The 11,658-nt window shown below is 26.6% G+C and overlaps 1 protein-coding gene across 1 annotated transcript; it reads left to right on the top strand.

Annotated features, from left to right (window-relative positions):
* The first annotated feature begins 419 nt into the window (after positions 1-419).
* Positions 420-11,362, top strand: LOC145845887 (uncharacterized). The gene is made up of 8 exons (XM_082952903.1): positions 420-492; positions 1,241-1,414; positions 1,786-1,855; positions 2,313-2,392; positions 4,076-4,266; positions 7,723-7,893; positions 8,929-9,121; positions 10,113-11,362. The coding sequence occupies exons 2-8, from the start codon at positions 1,268-1,270 to the stop codon at positions 10,224-10,226; spliced, it is 966 nt and encodes a 321-aa protein (XP_082809029.1). The 5' UTR covers positions 420-492; positions 1,241-1,267; the 3' UTR covers positions 10,227-11,362.
* The last annotated feature ends 296 nt before the right edge of the window (positions 11,363-11,658 follow it).

The following is an 11,658-nucleotide window of genomic DNA, read 5'->3' as shown; positions in this document are numbered from 1 at the left end:
AATGACCATTTTTAAACATAATATTGTTTTATATTTTCCACTTACTAACTTGAGCTAGTTTAAATTCAGTATTTATAAAAACTTGGATTTTATTTATTAAATGTAATATTTTAATATTATACTTACTGGTAGCCTTAAGTTTTGTAAGTTTTTTGCTTCATGCTAATTTAGTTCTAAAGTAAATTTGTAGTGAAGTTTTCCATTTTTCTTCCAATATTACTACTATTTCTACTGCTGCAATACTTGTTTAAAGTTGAAAACACAAACTGGTATAAAGTACAACAAGTAATCCATATTGATTGATTCAAAAATAAATTTTCAAATGCATATTTTCTAGCTAACAAATAGTCTTTTAGCGAAATATGAGAATTTTAAAATACTTTTGTTAAAGAGTTTTTAATTGCTTTTTCACAGAACAGGTAAATTACAATACAAATAAAGGCACATTTAGTAAATATTCTTTAAAGATATTCCACAATCCATAAACTGTAAGTAAGTTTTATAACATTTTTTATTTCAAGTATTTTAATACTTGTTAATACTGCTTAATACTCGAGTAAAAACCTTTATTTTAAATTGTTGTCCCACACATTGACATTGTTGGAATTTCAGTTGTAAAACCTGTAACTTATACCCGGTATTGACCTTTTATTAAACTTGATTAAGTTAGACCCACTAGTTTTTGGGGACTAAAGATAATTGTTTATCTTTGATGGGTGGCAACAATTTTTGTGTTATGCTCTTATAATCAGAGTTGACTAAGCTTTTATATAGGACTCTAAATTTATACATAAATAAAGCTCAAGTAACTAAGATTGATTTTTTTGTTATGGTTATTTTCCAATGTTTGTTATCAATCAAACTGTTGTAAAATGGTAAAGTATTTATAAATTTTATAAGTCAACAGTATATGTTATCACAATTTAAAATAAATACTTTAATTTAAGTTACAAGCTCTTAATTAGACCTGAAAATCATTGTTTGGCTATAAGTTCTTTTAATCAAACAACAAAGTCATAATGATTTGTGCAAACGTTAGAAATGATAGATACAAATTTGTATATATGTGTAGTTTTATTTCATTTTTTCATATTTTATAGATATTTTGTATATCTGCCTGAAAATCTTTTTACTTTTTTAATAAACATATTTAAGAAAACATTAATTTATGCCTACTTATTATGGTTTAAAGCATAAAAACTTCTTTTTCAAAGTTGTTTAAGTTTATGATTTTTTATAGAATTGAACTATATACAAAAACAATATAATGAACACGTCAACATCGTGTACACTGTTCAATGGAGATGAAACAAAATGCAACACCATAATTGTGCTCAAGAGAATTACTGCCAGCCTCTCAATTATTGGCTGCCTTTTCATGATTGTCATGATTTGGCTCTTCAAAAAATACCATGTTAGTTCTCAGCTTTAGTTGCAAATTATATACAGTCAAAAACATTTAATTACAACAAAAGTAAGTTGTTTTCAGTGCTTTATTATAGTTTATACCAGCATGAAGTGCTAGAATTTATAATATTTGATAATTTATTTCTTATTTTCTTATACAGAAGTTTTTCACTTATTAGTTTAAAAATTTGATATTAGACATTTTTTTTATCTGTTATCAAGTACTATTTATTGTTGCAGTAATTCTATTAGCCTTTAAGTATATATAACGTGGTTATGTACAGATTAAAATTATTACAATGTTAGTTAACATTAGTTTAATAATAATTTTTTATCATTCTTTAACTACTAACATAAGTTTTTTAACATTTTTTGCAGGTTCAATCACAAAGATTGATTCTTTATCTCAGCATTGCGGCTCTTTTTGATGCTATTGCCTACATTTCAGGTGAATATTTAAAAAATTGTGACATAATATAATATTTCTATAACAAAGGAAAATACAAACTACATAAGCCATTTTTATTGTATTACCAGAAAACTTATGTTAAAGATGTGTTTATTTTTTATAGTTAAGTTTTTAGTAAAAATAATTTTGGTTGTTTTTTTTAAGTTTCAACTGTTTTAAATTTATTGTTTATATAAACTATAGACAGTAGTTTTTTACTACTAGTACTCAAGCATGTTTATGTAAAACAAAAAATAGTTTGGTTTCAACTTCTTAGTTTTTCAATATAATATACTTAGCAGTAGTCTATCAGTGTTTTACTTTATTGAAAACAAGGTTTATAAAATAGCATGCAGTTAGTTTTTGTACTATAATAAAATAATTTTTCTATAAATATGAGTTTAATAAAAATAAATGTACCACAGTTGATAAATTGAATTTAAATTACACAAAACAGGCGATGTGACACCTGACGGTCCGGCTTGTGATTTTGAAGCTTGGATGCTCACTTACTTTGACTGGGCGGTACTATCATGGGTACGTTTTGTATGTAAGATAACACACTAATTTGTTTCAATTGTGTATACAGGTAGTTCTGTATGTATAGTTCAATTTGCTTGTGATGAGTAAATCCGATGTTTAAAGATGTATTATAGAAATTAAATTGTACAACTTACTGGTTTTAAATAACTACAAATTTAGTGTTTCACGATTTAAACATCTTATTTGAAAATATTTATCATAACTGAAAAATAGAATATTTGTATTTTATGTTAGATATTTTTAACATACAATGCTCACCTTAGAAAATGATATAGTAATTGATTACAAGCCTATGTGTGCTATTGGTTTTTATGTCATTTGTAGTTATCTTCCTGATTCAGCTTTTTTCTATTATAATTTTTTAAACGGAACTGGATCCTAATTTTGTAAATCAGAAATCATTTAAAGGTTGCTGCACGCTTAGCATACTCAGGATGTTTTGAAACTTATAAAAATCTCAGGATACTGTGATTTTTTTCAAACTCAGGATGACTCTTGTCAGTTTAGTTTTTTATAAAAAACTCAGGACAGTTTTAAGATTTCTGAAAACCTCAGGCCAGTTTTTTTTCTTGATTTTGAATAAGATTTGGTTGATTTAATTTTAATATTTTCTTATATTCTAACCATTTTTTTGAAACAACTGATTTTATTATTTTAGTAAAATTATAAAAAAATGTATTTTTGTGACTCAAAGAGTGGCAACTCTGTCATTTGTATACACACACATAATATTGTTAAAGAAAAAATACTCTACAGTTCAAAAATCCAGCAGCAAAGTGAAACTGTACAACATACTTTAACAAGTATTAGTGTAAGTATTTATAGCGAATTGTATTTAATAATGATCACAACAAACAGTACTTCACTGTTGTGCTTCATTTTGTTAAACCGGTCGTTTTAAGCTCTATTCATACAAGTTGATTGAAGTATAAGCAATGCAAATTTTCACTCAGTTCTTCTGCAAAAATTGTTAAATTTTTGCTAAAAATATATTTTTGATGATTTTTCATAATTGAAAAAAGAACTGTTTTATTTTAATACTATTGATAGAAACGTATACAGTAACCTCTCGCAAACCAAGGCATTCGTTTGGTTGCGCACTCTTGTTTAAAAAGACAGTTTAGGTTTTTCGAATAAAAAAAATACCTTGAAAATTTTAACTAAAAGTATGTTTTTTCTTCAAAAAATATGAAAAGCTACTTTGTTTTAAAAATTTTTAATAAATTACTAAACTTATTTCATATTTAAATTCTTATTGTAGGAATTTTCTGATCAAATGCATTATCAGAAACAGTCAATATAGTAGGTAGATTTGTTACCTCTTGTTTAACTTTGCAATTTTGCTGTGGACACAATGTGAGTAGATTTGCGAGAGTTTGCTGTAATTACATGATAAGAAAATACTATTTAATAATAAAATAACTACTGATTACTACCAAAAAGTATAGGTTTAGTTTTGATACTATACCATTTGTATTGAATGATAAAATTCACACATAATATGAAAACTACTCAACTCTAAAGTAGCGCAACCAAAGTAAATCTCTGTACAAGATACTTTTAGTAAACTTTATACTACTAGTTATTTTATGTTTTCAGTTTTCACTAGTATTTATAAATGATACAGTATTTTGTCTCAAACGTTCTCAACACAATGAAAAATTTAAACTTTCGCAGGTCGCCTGCATAACGTTCAACTTGTACACGATGGTGATCAAGCAGAGGAGCACCGCATCGTACGAGAAGTACTACAACGCCCTCTCGTGGCTGTTTCCCTCCCTCGTCGTCAGCCTGCTGCCCTTCATCGGCGACAACTACGGGCCTGCGGGCGCCTGGTGCTGGGTCAAGCACGACTCCAAAGCGTGGAGGTTTGTGGAAAAAAGTTATAACTTTTGACTTTTTTTTTAATAAATAATTATTTCGAATTTAAACTCTTTTACTTTTATTTTTTACTTTACATTTTTATGGTCAAGCACGACTCCAAAGCGTGGAGGTTTGTAAAAAAAGTTATAATTTTTATTTTTTTTTTTGAAAAGTGTTGATTTCGAATTTAAACTTTTTTATTCATTAATTTTTACTATTCATTTTTTATGGACAAGCACAACTCCAAAGCGTGGAGGTTTGGAAAAAAAGTTATAATTTTTATTTTTATTTTTTGAAAAGTGTTCATTTCGAATTCAAACTTTTTTATTCATTAATTTTTACTATCCATTTTTTATGGACAAGCACAACTCCAAAGCGTGGAGGTTTGGAAAAAAAGTTATAATTTTTATTTTTTTTTGTGAAAAGTGTTCATTTCAAATTTAAACTTTTTTATTCATTTTTTATGGACAAGCACAACTCCAAAGCGTGGAGGTTTGTAAAAAAAGTTATAATTTTTTTTTTTTTGAAAAGTGTTTATATCGAATTTGAACTTTTTTATTCATTAATTTTTACTATTCATTTTTTTATGGACAAGCACGACTCCAAAGCGTGGAGGTTTGTAAAAAAAAATTGTAATTTTTATATTTTTAATATGTGCTGGTTTTGAATTTAAACCTTTAATTTATTTACTGTTGATTTTTTTTTGTTAAAAGCTAATACAAAGCTTGGGGTTGTAAAAAAGATGTTATAGTTTTTACAGTTTTTAATTATCAGTCTTTTGATTGTATTTTTTTCTATAAACTTTTTTTGCCCAAATTTTATATTTTTTGTTAAGTAACGTAGAGTTTTCGTTTTGTTTAAAGCATGACTCCAAAGCTGAAGATTTGAATAATTATACAGTTTATTTTCATAGTTTTTAGATAATTGTGTTTTAAAGTTAAAATCTTTATTAAAATTTTTTATTTTTTTTTTGTATTTTCTTGATTAGCTTTTGATAAACACAAGTCTGAAGCCTGATTTAGAAAAATATCTGGTAACTTTAATAGGTTTTTGTAAAGTTTAATGGTAAAACTCTAATATGAAGTTTGGATGAAAATGTAGATAGAATTCTTTTTTTAACATTAAACTTAAGTTTATTAAAATATTAGTCTATTTTCCTTATGTATATGTTTTGTTTTTTGGTTCTGGATATAGCAAAACACAACTCTAAAGGTTGTAGGTTGTATGATAAAAATTTATACTTTCTACGCAGTTGAATCAACTGCATTTTAAAGCTTGAAATCATGAGCTAAACTTAAACTATGATTTTTTGATATTTTTTTTATTTAACTTCAAAATTATATACTGCATGTACATATAAGCAACAAATGTATCCAATTGTTTGCTTTTATTTTACATGTATGTTTATACGAAAAGTATGAGATTATTAATTTTGTATATTTTTGTTTATATACTTTTATTAAATTAAAGAATTGTTATAAGAACAATAAAAATAACTCAATAAAGAATAAAGTTAAGTTGATATTGTTTTTTAAAACTTATAAAACTCATACACTTTTTTATTTATCTAGAAAATTTTTTTACTACTGAAAATTTATGAGTAATCTTTGTTAAATATTAACGATTAGCTTATCTGTAATGAAAAGAAAACACTTTAAAAAATGTTTAACTTTTAGCTTGCTATTAAAGTAGTTTAATGTATTTCACTTTAAAATTTAATTAGATACAAAATGTGAATTTAACTATTTAAAATAGTTTGTAAAACACAGATTAAGTTAATCATGGCGTAGGTGCAGAATATTATAACTATTAAAAACTTCATTTTTTGAGTTACCTTTAGAAAACAGCTTGTCTAGATACTAGTTTTTAACTACTAAAAATTTGTTTTTATTTTTACAGCCATGTTAACTTGAAATTACTATTACTTATGAAGAAAAAAAAAGTATCTATTAGCTCTATGTCTTCTTGATGGTTGTTTTGTACTAAAGGTTTATAAAAAAAAACTTTTTATAAAGATAAATAAAAATCAGTTGATGTACATTCGTGTTTAACTAACGTTATAATCTGGAAAACGTGTTATATTTATTTCAATTTTATTAATGCTAAGTTTTCATAAAGTAAAATTTGATGAGTTCTTTCAAACTAAAACTGCTTAAAATTCGCGATTTTATATTAAAACTCATATTAAACAGGATTTTAATATGGTAGATGCCACTTTTCGATAAAACCATCCCACTGTTTGATAAACGATAAATAAAATTCAGTTGCATATTGTTTTTCATTTAGTTTTTTGTAAACTTGATTTAAAATAAAACTCAGCTTGAAAACATGCTAACTTAACCTTTCTTTTGTACACATTCAACAAACATTGTAATATTTAACTTATATGTTGTTCAGGGTTCGTGCGCGTCAGGCTAAATCAGTTTTTTTGAAAAAAGTTAAAAAACGTCAGGCTAAATCAGTTTTTTATTTAAAAATTTGAGAATCTCATTTTTCTTAGTTCAAATGCTCGAAAATTTTTGATAAAAAAAAATTGAGAAATCTTTTTAAGATCAAATTGGGATGTCAATTTATTTCTAAATAAAGATTTAGTTATTAAACACAAAATCCGTCAGTATTTTTTAAATAAATGTTTTTGTTGAATCTCTAAAAAGTTTTAACAATATTCATTATTTTGTTTTGAGTAGATTATATACATCATAATTATGAAAATTCATTAAAAAAATACAGTTTAAACATAACAGTTTAGTTCAACAACTTAGCTGTTTGTTTAAATTTGTTTACATCAGCTATGTTTTTCAGAGCTTGATCGGTTAAACTGTTTTAATTTCTTAATTGATTGATTAATTTTAATGTAACACTTACTTTAAAACTTATCTTTGAATTTGTTATGTTAAGGGCATAGGGGGTCAATCACCTTTTTCACAATTTTGTTTTGTTGAGTTGTAACTAAGTTATGAGTTGCTTTTTACAGATTTTTAAAGCTCAAAATATTTTTGAGATAAAGCTGGTTGAAGTCGAAGACTACAATAGTACTAATCAAGACCCCCCAATACCTAAAATGACTTCTAAAGGGGATTTTCCTTACTTTGAAAAAATGTCAGGCTAAATTGGTCTCAGTCAGGCTAAATGAAAAAAATTTTGCGCACGAACCCTGGTTGTTAGTAATTAGCTTAAATACAGTAAGTGATTAAATAATTCAAACACTTAAAGTTTTTTATTAACGTTGATTTTAATTTATTTCTACAACCCACTTTTCAAACTTCAAGCACTCAAAGTTTTTTTTTTATTTACAATAAATAGATATGTGCAAATCGAATGTTTTATTTACAACCAGGTTTCGGTGACAAAAAATTGCGACCTCTTCAAGTAAAATAAATAAAATAAAATTGTTAAAACTTACTCACATTAGTACTATTATATTACATTAGTACTTTATTATTCACATTAAAAACGCGCAGGTTCTTCATATGGTACATACCGCTGTTCGCGGCCATAGTGATGCTGTTCGCCTCGTACGGCTACATCGCCTACCAGATCAAACGGAGGTCGGTGGTGTGGCAGGGAAACATGGATGCAGATAGCGAGAGCAACATGGCCATGCTCATGGAAGACATCAAAGTGCTCAGGAGGTTTGTTTGATATAAATATTTGTTCGGTTAACTTCATGGATTTGTGTTTGTGTACTGTGTATTAATTGAGCTATAGCTTAATCATTTCAAGGTTATTAGTATAAAGGCATACAACTTGTTATGTGGTTTTGTTGAAGATTATCAAAATGTATATTTTTTCAATTGACATGTCAAATATTTTTATCAATCTTGTTAAAATGCTCAAGAACTTTTTTTTAAACTTCAACTCTATACTTAAAAAATACTATAAATATTAAGCATTTCATAATTGTTAAAGGTTATCTGTTTAAAACTTTATATGCTAATGTGTTACGCTAAAACTAATATATTTAATATGGCAAAAAGATGTCAATTTTCAAACTTAATTTGGAATGTACTAGTGTGTTATAATTTGGTATTAAAGAATTTCGGGTTGCCACAAAACCTAGAATTTGACAATTTAGGCTTAAATAACCTAACATTTTGAAAAAAAAAGCTAAAAAACTTAAAATTTTAAACAAATTTTTCATGTTTAGTAGTCAAATTTCGATTTGAAACAAAAAATCAATCTTGTACCTACCGTATAAATAAAACATTTTTGTCATCATCAATATTTTTTTTATTAAAAAACACGTTCAAAGTAGCTTTACAAAATCCGTCCAATGTTGTTATCTTTCTTAAACAGATTTCGACCTTTTAGTTAACTTTAAACTAAAAATAGACCCATGTAACAGGTACCCGTTCATCTACCTGTCGCTGCCGATATTCTAATTGATATTGAATTAGTGTTCAACCATGAGTACTCATATTCTTCTAATAACAGATTGAGAATCCAAGCTTAACAACAGTATTAAAAATTAAATTAACCCAACTAAATAACCATTAATACAGCTTGATCAATACTTTTACTCAAGTAAATGTAAAATTCTGATACAACCAAAGTTCTATGTGAATTTCACTGCATGTTATTTCACCTTTAATTCTGTATGATGCAACTAGTCTACCACTTATGACAAAAATCCTACTTTGAATTAAATTCAAACAAACTTCCAAAAGGTACCCGTTCATCTACTTGTCGCTGTCCATATTCCCTCTGATCCTGCGCGTGCACAACGCGTTCACCGCGCAGGGCGAGGACGTGTACGGGCTGTGGGTGATGACGGTGCTCACCGCCCCGCTCCAGGGCGCCGCCAACGCCGTCGTGTTCGGCCTCGACCCCGACACCAGGGAGAAGCTCAGCTGGGAGCAGGTGAGAAAATTTTTTGTGAGAAAATACACTCAATTTTGAAAGCATTAGTGCATCATGGTGATGAATAGTATTATAATGTTGAAGCTTAAGTACGCACTTTTTTAGGTACGCGCTCCGCCATAAGTACGCATTTTTCTATAGGGGCAAAAAAATCGATTTAAGTTTTCTTTTTTTTTTTTTTTTTAATCCTTCAGGATATCTGCAAAAAAAAAAAAAGGATAATTTAAACGTGACGTAATATAAATCGTATAATCATGATTATTTTATCAGTTTTGCGTACTAAAGCGGCAGTCTACTGTATACTCAATTTTAAAAGCGTTAGTGCTTTATGGTGACGAATAGTATTTTCATGTTGAAGGTTAGTTAAGAACAAATAAAAACAACTTGTTTGAAGCTAAAATAAGATTTGTAAAAGTATTTTCGATAACTAATCTAGTAAAAAAAAGTATTCTAAAGTGGAAACATTTTTATTTTAGAAACAGATGTGTTTTTTTTTTGTTTACTTGTAAAACATATCATCACTGTCCTTCTTGTATATTTTTGATTTTTTTTTGAACAGGTATAAACTAGTTTAAAATTTTTTGTATACATATTAAAACATGAAAATAACAAATATTACGCATTATCTTTTTGATTGTATTTATATTTTTTCTTATAGAAGATTTTAAAACTAAACTCTACTTAAATGAACTAAACGGATTTCTCATGTCCTGTTCTAAGTTCATTCTAGATGTTTTTGAAATTTAATTTACATAAAGCAGACTTTAAACTTTTCAATAACTTATTTGTTTTCATTTGAGAATCTGTGCATAGTTTTTTTATTAATAGTTATAATATGTCTTTGCATACTTCATGTATACCAACTGCTTTCAAGTAAGAAAAAAAAAATTAAAGCTGTTCAGTTTTATAATGAGAAAATCCTAAATCAAACTTCTTGTGAAGAACTCATCTGTTTAACAAGGAAATTTTAAACTAGTTACAAATTTAACAGATCAAAATATCTTGGATGGGCAGGTTTCAAGAGAACATTCTTCAGGAATACCCCACGGCCGAATCGAGCGTTCCTTACCAGAAGTATGACGGTAATGAGGAGTCTACGTCATAATTAGTTACTACGTCTTCATGCTACGGTTTTGTAAGAAACACAAATTGTGATTGGTTATATTTTCAAATGTTTGCTAATTCTTAACTACTATGGCCGTAATACTAGTTTTAGAATATCTGTTATTGACATACATGCAACAAATGTGTTTTCCACAGTTAAAAATATATTTAAACAAATTATTCTTTTTTTTTTATATTTTCTGTGATAGTTGTAAAAAAATCTTATGACAATAATATTGTTGGCTTTTTATGTTTTTGCTCAAAATATTTTTTAGTTTAAACCAGATAGTTCTTATTTTTTTGCAAAAATAGTTCTATCTTACATCCAACGCTTGTGTGTTTACCTAAATATTTACAAAACGTAACATCTATCCGTGTGTTCCAAGAAAACTACTATTTTATTTTTACATAATTGCTTTAAAATTCAATTTATATGAATTCCAGTAAAATGATGTCATTAATTAAATAGAATTTTTATTTTTAAAGGTTTTTTTTATGTTTTAGTTTTGATTTTTTATTGTGTGTTTCAGTATTAGTTGTATTTAGTGATAACTAAAAGAAGTACTCTTTTGCCAAACAAAAACATTGATTTTTAATCTAAAACAAATTTAATTGGTTGTTTTATCAGATGCTATTTATTAAGCAAACAAAATCAAAATTAATTTATTAAAAACAGCTTTCCGTTAAGCTTACTTTCGAAAAGTTATTACTCTTATTAAGGCTTTTTTAGGAACCAAAGTTTCTAATAATGTTTTTTTAAAAAGTATTAAAATTAAGAAATTAGTGCAGCGTTTTTAGAGTTTGCACTGCACATAGAACGACCTAAAAGCTTAAAAGTTTATTCATTATTAATGAGTCAATTCATTTTTTACTATTACACGTATGTGCGTTTTATCGCGCAGTTCATATAATTATTTTGCATATAAAGTATTTTATTTAAGTTTTTTTTTTCTTGTCAGTTTTTCTTTATGCTTTAGGTTTTAATAAAGTACTATTTTTGTTAATTAGAGCTATAAACTACGTAACTCAAATAATTAAGAAGTTAGTAGGTTATATTATTTTACTAGAATATATTATTTGCTGAAACAGTTTTATGCTGAAAAATAATTTATCTTTTCTTAAGAGTAATCAATTTATAACGCAATTACTTTTAAACAAGTTTAAAATTTTATTAAAATAATCAACGATGCTTTTTATTTGAAAATGTTAAATTTAGTTATGCACAAATAATCTCTTTTTATCTTAGTTTTCGGATTTTTTTTTTGCCAACACTAAATTGCAAAAATGAAATCCATAAAATCTAAAGTTTTATAAGTGTCTGTCTTTTTTAAAGGCTGTCACTACTTTTAACCTTGCACTTTTTCTTTATGCATAAATCGACTTTTTCTTTCTATATTTTTAAACATCCTATTTTTTATTGATTTATTCTGTTC

This window comes from Thalia democratica, unplaced genomic scaffold, assembly GCF_965202585.1.
Source record: "Thalia democratica unplaced genomic scaffold, ktThaDemo2.hap1.1 HAP1_SCAFFOLD_199, whole genome shotgun sequence".
Taxonomy (NCBI): Eukaryota; Metazoa; Chordata; class Thaliacea; order Salpida; family Salpidae; genus Thalia; species Thalia democratica.
The sequence above is the reverse complement of the archived record's forward strand: the minus strand, read 5'-3'. Positions and strand labels throughout refer to the sequence as shown.